This window comes from Hypomesus nipponensis, chromosome 24 (assembly GCF_054491055.1).
Source record: "Hypomesus nipponensis isolate SF chromosome 24, ASM5449105v1, whole genome shotgun sequence".
Lineage (NCBI taxonomy): Eukaryota > Metazoa > Chordata > Actinopteri > Osmeriformes > Osmeridae > Hypomesus > Hypomesus nipponensis.
Genome location: NC_140384.1, coordinates 9,310,230 through 9,325,896, shown reverse-complemented (window position 1 = coordinate 9,325,896; position 15,667 = coordinate 9,310,230). Strand labels below are relative to the sequence as shown.

Genomic DNA, 15,667 nt, shown 5'->3' with positions numbered 1-15,667 from the left:
ATCACAAATCTTTTCCTTTTCCTTTTTTTTAACCACTTTCCAGTCTTACATACAGTACACACAACCAAACACTGGACCTGTGTGTTAGGAGGGCTGTGTGTGTGTGTGTTATGAGGGTTAAGCGTGTGTATTAAGGGGTGTGTGTGTGTTGGGGGCTGAGCAGGTGCTGTATGGCAGCACTGACATCTCCTCCAGTAGAGAGGAGGGCCTGGAGGTTGGCCTGTCTGTTCAGGAATCTTCTGGAGCTCAACTCCTCTGCTCCGCACCAGAGGCCTGCAGAGAAAGTGGTAAAACGCCAACATTTGACAAAGAGAGGAAAATAAAAACGTATCTAAGACACACTAAAACATTAATGGAAGCTAAAAAAAAAACACTCAAACACAGTGGCTGAATAGGGTGACCTGCTGGCTGGTTCTGGCCAGGGCCTGTAACATCTGCTGCACAAACTCCTGCTGCTGATGCTGTTGCTCCATTTCCACAGCAACCTGCGGTCCGCTGCCGGGGTCTTCAGGGGCGGAGTCAGGGGGCGACCCAGGGGCGGGGCCAATGCCGGTATCTGCTTCTCCCAGCACAACCCTCACAGAACACAGAGAAGAAAAACATAACTTTTGCGTGGTGATGATTGTCCTCTGTGTTGGATAGAGATGAATGGGGATGCAGAGAGATAATGAGGCACTGTACGCATGTATGCATTTGTGTAGTATATTCATTTAGCAGTCTGTGTGTGTGTGTGTGTGTGTGTGCAGGCCTCTCCCCACCCTGGTATGAGACTCGGAGCCTCGGCCGCCAGCACCTGCAGGCCCTGCTGGATCTGAGTGAGGGCCCTCATGGCCCTGGGGTTCAACATGGCTGCCAGCACCTCCGGGCTCTGCATCTGGCCAATCACACGCGCTGTTACTGCACTCTCCACCAATCACAGACACTCTTTTACTGCCCCTCCCTCTTGGCGCCTTCTTGCTTTACTGTTGACGAATCGTGTCAATGTTTCTAGAATAATCAAAGTTCAGTCTTGCTGTTGCATGAAGAAGCCATGACAAGTTTCTCTTTGGAGGAAGGGCCAATAAGAACAATGCCTGTTTTCTAACCTGTTGCAGGAATTCTGGGAGATGAAGTCTAATTTCCTGCTGGAGTTGGGGATTCCCAGCAAACAGAGGGTTGCTCAACATCATCTGACACAGAAATACAGTCGTGATAGCAGACAGACTCGTAGAGAGAGACATGACATTGATATGTGTGTTTGTCGGTGTGTGTGCATGTGTTTGGGTGTATTTGTGTGCGCGTGTTTGACCGTCATGCATGTGTGTGTTTACGTGTGTGTTTGCGTGCGTGTGTGTGTTTACGTGTGTGTGTGTGTGTGTGACCTGTGCGGCGAAGTCCGGGTTGTGGCTGAGGCAGTCCAGCATAGTGCTGGCACAGGATCCTGACATCATGCTCTCCAACAGCCCAGGCTGCTCTGTGAGCCGCTGGAGCATCACCTGCATGGCTGAACTGAACACTTCACCTGGAGAGAGAGAGCAGGGGAGGGAGAGAGCAGGGGAGGGAGAGAGCAGGGGAGGGAGAGAGCAGGGGAGAGAGAGAGCATGGGAGGGAGAGAGCAGGGGAGGGAGAGAGCAGGGGAGGGAGAGAGCAGGGGAGGGAGAGAGCATGGGAGAGGGAGAGAGCAGGGGAGAGGGAGAGAGCAGGGGGAGAGGGAGAGAGCAGGGGGAGGGAGAGAGCAGGGGAGGGAGAGAGCAGGGGGAGGGAGAGAACAGGGGGAGGGAGAGAACAGGGGAGGGAGAGAGCAGGGGGAGGGAGAGAGCAGGGGAGGGAGAGAGCAGGGGGAGGGAGAGAGCAGGGGAGGGAGAGAGCAGGGGGAGGGAGAGAACAGGGGAGGGAGAGAGCAGGGGGAGGAGAGAGAGAGCAGGGGGAGGGAGAGAGCAGGGGAGGGAGAGAGAGAGCAGGGGGAGGGAGGAAAATGGGGAACAGGGAATGTGACATACAAATATAGACTATTGCGAGATTCAGACATAACATACAAATTTGCTATAAAACATTTTGCGAGCGTGTGTGTGTGTGCACCTCCCATTGCTGCCCCCAGATTGGCTGTGGAGCTGCTCTGAGGGGCGTGGCTAATCTGGGCTGGGTCGATTGTGGGTGTGATCACGGCAGCAAGAGAGCTGGGCGCAGTGGGCGGGGCCCAGGGGTTGGGGAGGGGCTGGATGGTCTCCAGGTCGTAAGGTGTTTCCCCCGGTGACGGGGTTAGCAACAAGGGACTTCCTCCGAACTAGGCCAGAAAAATAAGTACTTTACAGACAAGCTAAAAATAGTCTAATTTGATTCAACCTTGAGACAACTGCATAATAGTTGTATAGGTACAGCACATATATATATATATATATATATATATATATATGTATATAAAGAGAGGAAGTGAGAGTTACAAACACTACAATCTCTAATGCAATAAATCTCTCTTTGACTCACTTATCACTGCAAGGACCGAGCAGAGCTGCTGTTTGTGCCAAGTCATGCCCTTTGTCTGGAAGGGCCTTTCTAAATCTCACATAAAAGGTGTCATGCATTTCTTTTCTAAATCTTACCGCAAATGAAGCATGGAATCTGAGTAAGGCATATTATATAGCAGTCATTGTATAGAGGTACCAGAGTGGGTGGATGAGAAGCATCTGCTGAACAGTAAGGGCATCATCACAAGGGTAAGCAAAAATTCGTTTAAACACGCTGTCTGTGAATGCTTAAGTATAAACACACAGGAGAATTATGGTGACTATTTAACAGTACTACAATCATCATCAATATGGCACACCATATTTACTATTGGTTAGCTAAGCGCCACATTGCGCGTAGGCGATAGTTTGCTAACAAGTTTACACACCGGGGGACATTTCTAACGGACTGACCTGTCTGATGCTGCCGTTCCCTGGAACGCCAGGGTCTTCCTTCTCCTCTGGAGTTTTTACAGTAACTTTAATCGTTAAATCCATCGCTAAAGCATTTTCGTAGTTCCTTACAGGATCAGACATCCCTCGTCTCGAGAACGGTACAGGGAGTGGTACCAGTCAATGCCGGACGCTGGATCAAACTGCGCGTTCGGAGGACCGTGATATAGCCTAACACGCACGCGCTTTTACTGTACGGCTTTAAAAATGCGACTCATGGCAGTTTAAAGACACAACCGCTCGAAATACGTCTACAAATGAATACACTCTCAAGACATGAGTTGATACACTGAAAAAGAAGTTTATTGACTTTATACAGTGGAGAAAAAAAACATACATTTCACACCTGTCATTTGGCATCAAACCAACCAACCAGAGTAGAGGAAAGTAAGGGGGGGGGGGGGGGGGGGGGGGGGGGGTTAAGAGTGTTGTACAACCAAATCCGAACGCAACAGGAGTCATGGTGACATCAATCCACGCCCACCATCATCAAACTCAGGTGTTTAATTAGAGCAACCTTTTAAAAAGCCTGTACTTGCACTTTGCAATGCCACACACCCTGAGTGTCAGGGTGCTTATCGCCTGTGTATATTTGCCCTTGTATACGATACTGTGGGACATGCAGAGTGCATGAACATGCGGTGACAGGAGAACGTAAAAACCCTGAAGGAGCAGGAGAAGGGGAGTGTCTTGATTCGTTTGTGATTGTTAATGTAGTCAGTTAAGTTCCCTCTCTCCGACGCATTCATAGATCCGACTCCAAGCCCTTCTTGCCCTTCCTGTTGCCCTGCCAACCAACAGAGACCAGGAAGAGAATGTGAGTTGTCCTGGTGTGAGCCGAGGTCCAACCGGCTTGCAGAGCTGTCAACATGACAGGCCCAGGGACCAATGACAGGCGATGCATATATCAGAAGGCGGGACTTTGGGATGTCCCTGACCTTCAAAATCAACTAAAACACTTGGAATGGATTTTAAAGTAGCTCCTTGGTTAGACTAAAATAACTGAATAATCTCTCTTATCTGCTCCAGCATATTTTCACCACAGTTGTCATTTTGATGGGTCCTTAACAGAGATGATGTCCTAGGCTAGTTAATGTTGAGTCTTCGGCTAGCCTTAGAGTGTGTTCTGATTATGACTCCGAGAGCTGTTACCTTGGCCTAGCATGTCTGACTTCCTGTCTCACTTCCTCTCTGCCCTATGAGGAGCACACACACACACACCTAATATTTACAGACACAACACACACAGGCAAGCTCTGTTGCTGTCATAACTAATATTGTCTTGGTGTGTGTGTGTGTGTGTGTGTGTGTGAGTGTGTGTGTGTGTGTGTGTGGTTTCGTACCTGATGTTTCGGCTGTTCAGATTGTAAACCTTTCACTTTTGATTTCTCCTGTTCCAACGAGGCGTGAAGTGACGTCACCTGGAACAAGCGACAAGCAGTCTGATCAAGCAAGCAGTACACGGCTGACTCAAGACTAAACACACACACACACACACACACACACACACACACACCTGTGAGGACAGCTCTTCTTTGATGTTTAGAAGCTCCTCCACTTGTAGAAGGATCTCTGCTTTATCTTTCACTGTTGGGGAAGGTGTGTGTGTGGTAAAACAGCAGTTAGCATCGTATCGAGTCGTTCAAGCTCCCTTCTGGGGTCTTAATGTCTGGCTGATCCCTAACCCGTAAGACTTACTCTCTCCCTGCTGGAGCATCTTCAGCAGTTGGGAGTTCCTGGCCTTCACTTCCTTGTATTTAACCTGTGGAGGTGGTGGGGGGCAGGATTAAACACCCAACTCATACGAACACAAACCAGCAGTTTTACTGTGATACAGTATCACGCCTACACACGCACGTGCACACACACACCTCCCACTGTGAGATGATCTTCTTCAGCTTCTCTATCTCCTGGTCCTTCTTCTCCAGGTTGTATTTCAGCTGCTCTGCTCGGGGGTCCTGGGGGGTGGAGGGGGAGAGAGGGGTTATACAGACCGTTCCCTCCAGACCACCTGTACCACCAGAGGAGGTGTGAGTCCAGGCGGCCTGAGAGACACACTCACAGAGGAACCCTTCTTCATCTGAGGAGCCAGCCTCTGTGGTAGTACACGACACACTCCTTTTCAATGTCAGACTCTGGAACAGGAAGTAGGGAGGTCACGGGAGGCTTCGAGCTGATTGGTCGACCTTACCGGTTCGTGTTCCGTGGAGGTGTTGACCTCCTGGCCGCCGCTGGTGAACTGCTCCCGTCTCTTCTCCTGCTGGACGATCTTGATCACGTCGTCCTCCAGCTTGTTAAAGAACCGGTCTTCTGGGGGTGCCGGATTGGCCGTTTTGAGCTCCTGAAAGGGGATTGGTTGATGTTGAAATTGGGTTGGAGGGGCCAGACCTGCAGGTGGACACAACAAGCGCTTCTGTAGCCACCTGTCCAAGGTCGGTTTGTCTACTCACCTCTTTATCCTGCTTTTTATTCAGCTGTTCTGTTGGGAGGAAAACAAGGGTGTTATTAAACAAAAACACACATACGCACTCACACATGCGGTCGCACACATACCCACGCGCGTTGGCTCTACGAGTCAGCGTGTGCATGTCAACACACGGGAGCAACATTCTGGACCAACCTCACTCCTTCCCTCACCTAGGTTCCCCTCTGCCTGGAAGTCCTTCAGAGAGACCGTCATCTTCTTGTCTTTCCCCTGCTGGTTCTTCTTTTTCTCCTTCTTCCCTCCTCCTGCTGCTCCCCCTCCTCCTCCTTTAGCCTTGGGAGAGGCTGTGTCTGTACCGTCGTCCTGAGAGATGACACACACACACAGAACGTGGTTCCTCTTGGATGTGAAAGCAACCGTTTGGGGTTTATTCAAGGCTACGCTTTGTGACTGTGTCAGTACCTTGCATTGCTCAAACTCCAGTTTACTGAGAATAAGGGCCTTCTCTAAGTCTGCCTCGTACAGCTCACTGGTCAACTGCAGGGGAGGGAGAAAGAGCGGAACAGGAAGTCAGCAGAGGAGACATGGTGAAGGAACACACACTGTGTCAACTCACTTTCCATATTCACTCTTTGTGTCTATACGTGTTGCGTCTCAGTGTTTGTGTTTGCAGCTGTTCTCTGATTGGTCACTGCACCTGATCGTCCCGCTGCTTCCACTTCTGCCAACCTTCAGGGGGCGTGGCCTGGTCACCTGACAACGGGTTTAGCAGCTCATTGGCTACCGTCTGCAGCGACAGGGCGGGGGGCTGGGCGGTGGACTTCTGAGGGAGCTTCTTGAAGGCGAGACTCCGTAACTAGGCAACAGGTAAGAGGACAAGACTGAGTCAAAGTAGATAAACACAACGAGGCATCCATCTTGGAGAAATTAACTGTTTTCAGAAGTGAGAATTAAATCCTGTCTGGCTTCCAACACTTTTTTGTGGCTGTGTTACACAGCCCCCTCCCCACACTGGAGGAAACCCGGACAATTCACTAGTGTTCAGGAGTGGGTGAGAGTATTTAAGTGAGAGTGAAAGAGTGACTGTTGGTCACCTCGTTGGCCTCGGTCTGTTGCTGCTCTTTCTTTTTCTTTCTCTTCTCCTTCTTCTTGTCGTTTCCCTGGATGGCCTTCCCACCCTTTCCCGTCCGAGACTTCCCTGATTCACGCCCGCTTTTAGACTTGCCAGTCTCTGAATTTTCAGAGTCCGAATCAGAGTCTATCTGGAGGAGGGCGAAGCGAGAAGCCGTGGTGTGGACGGAGATCATTGTTGATGCCATCGAGATACCTGTGCGGAGGAGGCCACACAAAGACAATCACAAAGAAAGAGACCGTTATAAGAAGGAGAACCCAACGCACTTGAAAACATTGTTACGAGCCAACGAGGAGCAAATATATCATAACCTTATTTCCTACGTAGATAAACTTTGTTATTAGCCTGCGAAGATTTTTATCATGCTTTTTATTTGCCCCCAAACTGGAGCGGATACTAATGGCATGCTATCGTCGTTTACCAGCTGTATAATAGTAGCTACGACCCTATGACCATGTTAGCTAGCAAACAGCTCAGAAACCCTTTGTCACCAGTTAATAGAGTCCTCACTGTAGCAGGAGTGGCTACATTCGTCAGATTGGCTTAATAACTAACAGCATACTGGTGTCAGGTCCGGAGAGAACCGATCTGTTAGCCAGCATGACCGAGGAGAAAGACGAGTCGAAGAGACAAGCTAGCTAGCCGGCTAGCATTACACTGCAGCAACGGTGGCATGCTAGCAAACGCAAATAAGTTTAAACTACGTAAGCACGTCTACCACAAGTACGGTTACCGGTGCTAAAATACATTAAATAATGAAACTGTTGCGCATGATAGGTAGAATGTGAAAAATACTTCGGTAAAAAACGTACAAACGTACTTTCACCTGTTTCAAGTCGCTGTATCCTCGGTTACCACACGTTCACCACTCAGTCGGCAAAGTACGGTGGCCAGCACATCCCAAAAATGCTTGTCTTTCACAACTCAAAACAACGGGTAGTAAGCCCAAAAAAAACAATATAAGTTATGATAAACTGAAAAACAGTACGACCCCTGTTAGGGTTTATTACCATGTAATGCCAAACCAGAATATAATTTATTAATTATACAGTATGAAACCAACAAAACAAACATCAACAAACAAAACAACATTAGCAAACACACAATTCACAATTTTGAGACTGGTTCAGATCAAAGTGCTTTTATATGAATCCCGATCTATTACATGAACTGCCACAGTGTTCACTGTGCACCATAAGATCAAGTCTCTCTTTCTTCCACCATTCAGTAAGAAAATAAGTAAAATCCTCAAACTAGGAGGATAAATCATTGGAACGAATTTTGCCTCAAATGTTTCCACAGACCAGGAAGCACATTGACAAACATTTTTGTTTGTCGTACAATGAATGTAACAAGGACACACAGAATGCAGTCATCCTGTTCACGTCATACCAGAAGCTTCCTGCTATTGCTTATTGCTGTTACTGTCAGTTAATCATCATGTCTGTTTTAGACTTCCTTTCCAGCCACTGATTGATTGATCAGTCTGTGTTTGTGGGCACTTCGATTGAGTCCTCCTGGAAGGAGCCACGGCTGGTAATGAGGATGGACTGCCCCCTGGGGGTGGAGGTCATCAGGTTGCCGGGGGAGATCTGCCTCAGTTCTCTGCGAGACAGGCGGACTGGTGTCAGCACCACCTCCCCCGCCACATACTCACCCCCTCCTTCTCCTCCTCCCTGCCCCTCCCCCCTGCCCTGTGTGGGGGGTCGGGAGGAGGGGTGGGGGTGGGGGTTGAGGGAGTCATTGACCAGATCTCGGAGTTTCTTCTTGAGCTCTCGGCTGCTGCTCTTGTAGAAGTACAGGTCTCTCTCCACCTGCTGCAGCCTGGCCTGTGCTGCCTGCTCTGCCTCACCTGGACCCCCGCAGCCGCCCTCTACATACACACACACACACACACACAGATGAACACAAAGCAGCTGAGCAGGAACAATCCAATATAGTGAGACACTGTAAAGAGACCAACTTTTCCAGTTTTACTGGAACAGTGTTACAGTCCGGGCTTACAACTAACTTTTGTCCTTGAAAAAAGTTTCGAAAGGTTTGAAAAAAGTTTTGGAAAAATATTTTTCTACAAAACAGTTAAAAAAAAATATATATATATATATTTTTCTTAAAAAGTTTGAAAATATTTTTTGAAAAAAAACCTCCCTTACACCCCTGTCGCCCCCCCCCTCCCTCTTACCTCCCCCTCACCCCCCCCTCCCTTCCCAGTACCTCCCCCCTCACCCCCCCCACTCCCTCCCCAGTACCACCCCCTCACCCCCTCCCTCCCCAGTACCCCCTCACCCTGCAGCTGCTGCAGCAGTATCTGGATGCTGTGCTGATGCTCTCGGTGCTGCAGGGTGAGCCTGCGGTCAGCGTCCAGGGTGAGGCGCTGCAGCGCGGCCTCCATGCCCGCCAGCGCGGCCCGCTGCTCCTCCCCGGCCAGACGCAGCTCGTCACAGCTCAGCTGCAGGCGTCGCTCGCTCTCCCGCAGACACACCACCTGTCAGATGGCTGAGCGGTTAGGAAATCGGGCTACCAATCAAAAGGTTGCCGGTTCGATTCCCGGCCATTTCAAATGACTGTGTCCCTGGGCAAAGCACTTCACCCTACTTGCCTCGGGGGGAACGTCCCTGTACTTACTGTAAGTCACTCTGGACAAGAGCGACTGCTAAATGACTAAATGTAAATGTGTGTGGAGAGAGAGCTACAGAGCTTCTGTGTGCGTGAGAGAGAAAGAGTACGATAGCATGTGTGTGTTGTGTGTGTGTCCTGACCTTGTTGAAGTACTTAACCAGCAGTGCTGAAGCCTCCGGTTGCGACAGCTCCCTCAGCTTCCCGATGACATCATGGTGGGTGGGGTCGGTGTGGGCGGGGCCTCCCAGCTGTGTGTGTCTCTCCTGGATTGAGCGGTCCTTAAACTCCACCGCGGCATCCAGCGCCTCCAGCGCTTCCTCAAGCTGCAGCAGGGCATGCTCCTCCTACACACACACACACACACACACACATCCCCTGTTCATGGAGCAGCAGTGAGAGGCATCAGTGATGTTGTGGCGGGGGCCAGGTGTGGGGGGTGCCCCTCACCTGAGGCGTGAGCAGCCTGGCCTCCCTGAGCTGGCTGTCGAACGCCTCCCTCCTCTCCCTCAGCACGGCCCTCTCCCTGCGGAGCTCCTCCAGGGAGGCCCCGCCCCGCCCTCCGCCCTCCAGCTCCTCCTCCACCACCACCAGCCGAGCAGACACCCTCAGCAGGTCCTGGCTCAGAGCCTGCACGGGCACACACACACACACACACACACACAAACAGACATGCTATAGATGAGAGCAAGTAAAACAGCCTCCACACGTGCAGGCAGACGACACACACACAAACAGACATGCTATAGATGAGAGCAAGTAAAACAGCCTCCACACGTGCAGGCAGACGACACACACAAACAGACATGCTATAGATGAGAGCAAGTAAAACAGCCTCCACACGTGCAGGCAGACGACACACACACAAACAGACATGCTATAGATGAGAGCAAGTAAAACAGCCTCCACACGTGCAGGCAGACGACACACACACAAACAGACATGCTATAGATGAGAGCAAGTAAAACAGCCTCCACACGTGCAGGCAGACGACACACACACAAACAGACATGCTATAGATGAGAGCAAGTAAAACAGCCTCCACACGTGCAGGCAGACGACACACACACAAACAGACATGCTATAGATGAGAGCAAGTAAAACAGCCTCCACACGTGCAGGCAGACGACACACACACAAACAGACATGCTATAGATGAGAGCAAGTAAAACAGCCTCCACACGTGCAGGCAGACGACACACACACAAACAGACATGCTATAGATGAGAGCAAGTAAAACAGCCTCCACACGTGCAGGCAGACGACACACACACAAACAGACATGCTATAGATGAGAGCAAGTAAAACAGCCTCCACACGTGCAGGCAGACGACACACACACAAACAGACATGCTATAGATGAGAGCAAGTAAAACAGCCTCCACACGTGCAGGCAGACGACACACACACAAACAGACATGCTATAGATGAGAGCAAGTAAAACAGCCTCCACACGTGCAGGCAGACGACACACACACAAACAGACATGCTATAGATGAGAGCAAGTAAAACAGCCTCCACACGTGCAGGCAGACGACACACACACAAACAGACATGCTATAGATGAGAGTAAGTAAAACAGCCTCCACACGTGCAGGCAGACGACACACACACAAACAGACATGCTATAGATGAGAGCAAGTAAAACAGCCTCCACACGTGCAGGCAGACGACACACACACAAACAGACATGCTATAGATGAGAGCAAGTAAAACAGCCTCCACACGTGCAGGCAGACGACACACACACAAACAGACATGCTATAGATGAGAGCAGGTAAAACAGCCTCCACACGTGCAGGCAGACGACACACACACACACACACACACAAACAGACATGCTATAGATGAGAGCAAGTAAAACAGCCTCCACACGTGCAGGCAGACGACACACACACAAACAGACCTGACTGGAACGTAGCCTTTTCATCTCCAGCTGGCTCTTCTCCTGTAGACACGCCTCTCTGTGGAGCAGCACTTCCTCTCTCCTCCATAGCTCCTCTTCCAGCTCCCGTAAGTCCCGCCTCCTCTGCAGCGCTAGCTCCTCCTCCTGCTCCAGCCACGCCCTCCTCTCCTGCAGATGCTGAAGAAAAAAAATACAAAAAGAGAACTCCATTAACACATCCCTGGAAAAGAGAGTGAGATTCGAATCGCTGTTTGCAGTTCTTTGTAGTCATCGTACCTTTTCCTCAACGCCATCGGAGATGCCGTTTCCCTCGACTGTCTGAGGGGCGTGTCCTGTCTGAGGGGCGTGTCCTGTCTGAGGGGCGTGTCTTCCCTCCCGTCCGGCTCCCAGGCGGAGCTGCAGCTGGTCTCTCTGCAGTGTCATCTGCTCCACGCTGCGCTGCAGCTCCGCCCAGCTGCGCTGGCTCTGCAGGGACAGTCGCCCCAGCGCGCCCCCCCCACGCAGCCGTCCAGCCCCGCCCCCACGCCCCGCCCTGCACGGCTGCTGCCTCTGAACACACACACACAGGAAGTTGTGAAAGTAGTGAGGTTGAGGGTAACAACTATGAACGGATGAATACAGCTCCACTGTGGTAGTACTGGAATGTGTGAGTATGTGTGTGTGTGTGTGTGTGTGTGTGTGTGAGACACACCTTGTCTCTGAGTTGAGCTGTGTCCCTCTGATGTTTGTCTTTGGCAGTCTCTGTCTTCCCTGCGTCCACTGTCCTGAGAGACTCACCTGAAATAAACACACATTTCACCGTCTCTTATACACGTAAAACACAGGATGCTGCTGTAACACACCATTACTGTATGTGTGTGTGTGTACCATTTATAAAATGAACAGGATGCTTTGTACCAGTTTTATCCAGTTCTCTAATGAGCTCCTCTTTCAAGCATATGTTGACAGACAGCTCCTGGATCCGCCTCTGGGCGTGGCTAGCTCGTAGCCCCGCCTCCCTGTGACTCTGTCCATCGTGGTCCTCAGCACCTGGACAGACAGGATCCCACAGCCCCCCCCTGACCATCAGAAAGTCAACACACACCCCAGCCTGGAAGACAACGCACAGCCCAGTCTGTGTTTCATCATAGATTTGACAGATAATGACCAATTTTCCCCAGACTAACCCTAGATTATATATTTTTCTCTTACTTTAGGATAAGGCTTAATCCATTTCTGGGAAACTGGGCCAGTGTGTTTTGCATACTTATTTAAACTTATTTGAGTTGATCAAATGTACTGTTTAGACAGCGCCTGCTTGTTTGTACCTGCAGTGACCCCTGTCAGTGGAGGTAGGTTGGGTCGTATCTCATGGTTCTGTTCAGAACCCAGGTTCTGGGTCGTTCTCTGTTTGCTTGTCCAAGTGCGGTTCATCGAACGCCTGTTAGGGTCAGAGTTGGGTCGAACACTGAGGTTCTGTTTCCTAGTGTCGACCCAGACCAAACAAACCCACATGACAGTCAGTCTGTGATCGTCAGTCAGTCTGTCTCACCTGAATCTCTTCCCTCCCTCCACCTCCTCCCCCTCCCCCTCCTCCTCCCTCTGCTCCTCCAGGATGTGCTGTGTGAGGACTTCATCCTGCTCCTCTATCTGGGCGAGGAGGAGAGCGCTGCGGGTCTTAAAGGCTGCCAGCACCCTCTCCAAGGAGTAGGCTGGAGGACTGGTGTGGATCTACACACACACAGTTACACATGAACACGCACACACACACCACACAGAGGTAGAGATGTACAGCACCCCTACCTTCCTGGTGTTGCTGTGGCCCTGGCTGAGGAGGGGCACACTGTGAGGCCTCTTGGGTGCTAAGCTCCCAGAATCCTCTGCTTCCAGTGACACTCCTGACGTTGTGGTTCTGGAGGTTAGGAGGTCGCCACGGAGACGATCGATCATAAGCTGCTGCTCCACCAACTGGTCACTCTGTTAACATACACACACACACACACACACACACACGTCATACCTATGTCAACACTCTCTCCCCTCCTCCCCTCCCCTCTCCTCCTCTCTCCTCTCCTCCTCTCTCCTCCTCACCTCTCCTCTCTCCTCACCTCTCCTCTCTCCTCACCTCTCCTCCTCTCCTACTCTCTCCTCTCCTCCTCACCTCTCCTCTCTCCTCTCCTCCTCTCTCCTCCTCACCTCTCCTCCTCACCTCTCCTCCTCACCTCTCCTCCTCTCCTCCTCACCTCTCCTCCTCACCTCTCCTCCTCTCACCTGGATGCGTCTGTGTTCCTTCTCCTCCTCCAGGGCCCGCAGCTGAGTCTGTCTCTCCTGGAGGAGGCTCTGCACCTCCCTCCGCACCTCCCTCAGCTCCCCCTCCTTCTGCTCAAACACCGCCTCGTCTACGGCCAGTGCCTCCTGGGAGAGAGGGAGGGAGAGAGAGATAAAGAGAGAGATAAAGAGAGAGACAAAGAGAGAGACAGAGGTTCAGAGAAATACATAATTAAAACTCCCAGGAGCACATAGGCTGAACAGGAGCAGCTTAAGCAGCATGCTTGTCTGTAACAGGAAGTCTCCAGTACCTGACATTTCCTGAGCTCACGTCTGAGCTGCAGGATGGTGATGTGCTGGCCTTCACCCCTGCCCCCCCCGCTATCCACACCCCTGCCCTCCTCCCTATCATCTTCCCCGGCCCCAGCGGGCTGCTCCGATTGGCTGAGCTCCCTGTGTCTCTCCAGCCACTCCTGCAGACGCTGAAGCGCGTCATCGCTGTGGGGGGAGCTTTGAAGCTCCTCCAACAGGAACGCAGCTTCCTGGGCCAAGCAGCGGAACAGTGACTCCTCCCCCTCTGTCTTCCTGGACTTCCTGTCTGGCTCGTCCTCTTCCTGGCTGGTGTGTCTGTCTCTGTCCCTGTCCCTCAGGGCTTCTCGGAGCGTCTGGACCTCCTTCTCCAGCTCCCCCACGCGGGCCTCGCCCGGGTCCCACCCTGGACACGCCCCCCTGGCGCCCGGCCGGTTCCGCACGTGCCGGGCCCGCGAGGCGAACTGCAGCACGCTCAGCGTCTCCGCCACGCTGTGGTGGGAGGGGCTCACGCACGCCACCATCAGCGTGTGGGCGGAGCCTCCCAGAGAGTCCCGAAGGAGCCGCGTGATCTTGGCGTCCCGGTAGGGGACGTGGTTGCCGCGGCGACCGGCGCCAGCGGACGCCAGGGCGCGGATTACGTTGCCAAGGGCCAGCAGGCCGGTGTTGATGTGGACGGACTCCTTGAGGCGCTGGCCCGTGCTGCCGGTGCGACCGGCCCGCTCAGACCCCGCCAGGTCCACCAGGCGGAGCTTGGAGGAGAGCGTGTCGTTGCGGCGACGCTGGGTGAGCTGCAGGGTGAGGATGGCGTGGGAGCGGCTGGAGCGCTCGTTCATCTGGGTGGAGCCGGTGTGGCGCAGGGCGTTGCCTGCCTCCAGCACGCCGAGTAGCTCGTCGGCCGAGGTCACCGCCGTCTCCCTGGCGCCCACCACAACTGGAACACACACACACACGTGCTCTGACGACCTGCAAACACTCCTGCTCCTATGTCCATTACATTACCTCATAACAACAGGACACACAAGGTGGTAGTAAAGTGTAAAGTGTGCGTGACCTAACCTGTGTTTCCTCGGTCGTCTTCTCTGACGTGCAGCTCCTTATGTTCCGTGTGCAGCTCCAGCAAGTCCCGCAGTTCCTCTCGGTACAGCTCCACGTACGACACCCGGACAGAGGCGTCCACCTCGCTCTTCTCACCCAGAAAAGCGAACAGATCCTGGGCCACACGACTCACGATCCCCGCCTCCTCTTCCGGTACGGCGGCTGGACAGACAAGGACAAAGACTGACGAGTTAGAACATTGTAGACATCCTTCTTGTAATTACCAATGAATTGTACGGTTTATGACATACATACCGACATGCCCACCGCCAAGTGTATACGTCTTCCCGGAGCCGGTTTGACCGTAGGCGAACACCGTAGCATTGTAGCCCTCAATCAGCTGTTCCAGCAGCGGCTTAACGCAGGACTCGTACACGTCGGCCTGCCGGGATGTTGGACCGAGAGCGTGGTCAAACGGGAACGTGCGGTCAGCGCCTAACATCACCTGGGCTGAGTCGGGAACCACGCGCACACACACCTGGTGGTTGAGAAGAACCTCTTTGGGCAGCAACGGCCGGACCCGAACCGCAACCCGCACACAAACCTCACCCATCACTACCGCAACGTGATGCAGGCACGCAGGATACAAAACTGGAGCTGGTTAACTCGTATTACTACTTTCTTTCCCCAATAATGAAGTCATGTCCAGGCAGTTTACTAATGCGTGTCATGGTCTGTCCGGCAGGCTTATCTCAATCTCTCTCGTTTTTTTGCCTTACACAACTTGTAAAATAAGTTAACATTAGGTTAATGCTGTAAGGAACAACTACTGCAACTATCTGCACTCGACCAGTTTGTACTTGTCAAAAGATCGTACACTTTCGCAGTTATTCAACTCAATTCCTCCCTGCACCGTTTTGTTGTCTTTCTTCCGTTGCCTGGGAAACCGCCGTGCCGAGCTGTTAAGTCGAGGAGAGCAGCAGCTCGTGCGTCCAAGAAGAGCAAAATGAGCTGTCTATCGCAACAGCGCCGTCTGGCGATAGACATAATACTGTTGT

The 15,667-nt window shown here is 52.0% G+C and overlaps 3 protein-coding genes across 8 annotated transcripts; all 3 read right to left on the bottom strand.

Moving 5' to 3' along the window:
• Positions 1-16: 16 nt before the first annotated feature.
• LOC146233133 (ubiquilin-1-like) lies at positions 17-3,064 on the bottom strand. Of its 2 annotated transcripts, none has more exons than XM_084690844.1 (7): positions 2,898-3,064; positions 2,059-2,263; positions 1,362-1,501; positions 1,086-1,169; positions 759-874; positions 402-576; positions 17-273 (listed from the first exon to the last, which is right to left on the bottom strand). In XM_084690844.1, the coding sequence occupies exons 1-7, from the start codon at positions 3,018-3,020 to the stop codon at positions 247-249; spliced, it is 870 nt and encodes a 289-aa protein (XP_084546970.1). In that variant the 5' UTR covers positions 3,021-3,064; the 3' UTR covers positions 17-246. The 2 variants fall into 2 exon arrangements, with proteins under 2 accessions (XP_084546970.1, XP_084546971.1); XM_084690845.1 differs by having other exon boundaries at positions 1,086-1,124.
• A 153-nt stretch (positions 3,065-3,217) lies between these two features.
• gkap1 (G kinase anchoring protein 1) lies at positions 3,218-7,430 on the bottom strand. 4 transcript variants are annotated; one of them, XM_084690855.1, is made up of 13 exons: positions 7,314-7,430; positions 6,456-6,688; positions 6,059-6,217; positions 5,824-5,898; positions 5,574-5,724; positions 5,387-5,415; positions 5,128-5,277; positions 4,808-4,894; positions 4,635-4,698; positions 4,453-4,523; positions 4,280-4,357; positions 4,089-4,132; positions 3,218-3,723 (listed from the first exon to the last, which is right to left on the bottom strand). In XM_084690855.1, exons 2-13 carry the CDS (start codon positions 6,678-6,680, stop codon positions 3,654-3,656), a joined length of 1,203 nt encoding a protein of 400 aa, XP_084546981.1. In that variant the 5' UTR covers positions 6,681-6,688; positions 7,314-7,430; the 3' UTR covers positions 3,218-3,653. The 4 variants fall into 4 exon arrangements, with proteins under 4 accessions (XP_084546981.1, XP_084546982.1, XP_084546983.1 ...); XM_084690856.1 differs by having other exon boundaries at positions 7,320-7,414; XM_084690857.1 differs by having other exon boundaries at positions 7,306-7,381.
• A 68-nt stretch (positions 7,431-7,498) lies between these two features.
• On the bottom strand, positions 7,499-15,544 carry LOC146233131 (kinesin-like protein KIF27). 2 transcript variants are annotated; one of them, XM_084690794.1, is made up of 16 exons: positions 15,148-15,544; positions 14,925-15,051; positions 14,631-14,831; positions 13,574-14,505; positions 13,266-13,409; positions 12,798-12,971; positions 12,547-12,725; positions 12,323-12,435; positions 11,913-12,044; positions 11,707-11,792; positions 11,292-11,564; positions 11,016-11,192; positions 9,560-9,739; positions 9,253-9,456; positions 8,780-8,978; positions 7,499-8,366 (listed from the first exon to the last, which is right to left on the bottom strand). In XM_084690794.1, exons 1-16 carry the CDS (start codon positions 15,220-15,222, stop codon positions 7,975-7,977), a joined length of 3,588 nt encoding a protein of 1,195 aa, XP_084546920.1. In that variant the 5' UTR covers positions 15,223-15,544; the 3' UTR covers positions 7,499-7,974. The 2 variants fall into 2 exon arrangements, with proteins under 2 accessions (XP_084546920.1, XP_084546919.1); XM_084690793.1 differs by having other exon boundaries at positions 14,925-15,544.
• Between the last annotated feature and the right edge of the window lie 123 nt (positions 15,545-15,667).

Coding starts and splice junctions, on each gene's coding strand:
- LOC146233133 (XM_084690844.1), bottom strand. CDS start 3,020: ATGTCTGATCCTGTAAGGAACTACGAAAATGCTTTAGCGATGGATTTA. Junction 1,170..1,361: donor ACCCGGACTTCGCCGCACAG/GTCACACACACA, acceptor TTTCTGTGTCAG/ATGATGTTGAGCAACCCTCT. Junction 274..401: donor TGGCCAGAACCAGCCAGCAG/GTCACCCTATTC, acceptor CTTTCTCTGCAG/GCCTCTGGTGCGGAGCAGAG.
- gkap1 (XM_084690855.1), bottom strand. CDS start 6,680: ATGGCATCAACAATGATCTCCGTCCACACCACGGCTTCTCGCTTCGCC. Junction 5,899..6,058: donor GGAAGCAGCGGGACGATCAG/GTGCAGTGACCA, acceptor CCTCCCCTGCAG/TTGACCAGTGAGCTGTACGA. Junction 5,416..5,573: donor CCAGGCAGAGGGGAACCTAG/GTGAGGGAAGGA, acceptor TCCTCCCAACAG/AACAGCTGAATAAAAAGCAG.
- LOC146233131 (XM_084690793.1), bottom strand. CDS start 15,222: ATGGGTGAGGTTTGTGTGCGGGTTGCGGTTCGGGTCCGGCCGTTGCTG. Junction 14,506..14,630: donor AGACGACCGAGGAAACACAG/GTTAGGTCACGC, acceptor TGTGTGTTCCAG/TTGTGGTGGGCGCCAGGGAG. Junction 9,457..9,559: donor CCAGGCTGCTCACGCCTCAG/GTGAGGGGCACC, acceptor GTGTGTGTGTAG/GAGGAGCATGCCCTGCTGCA.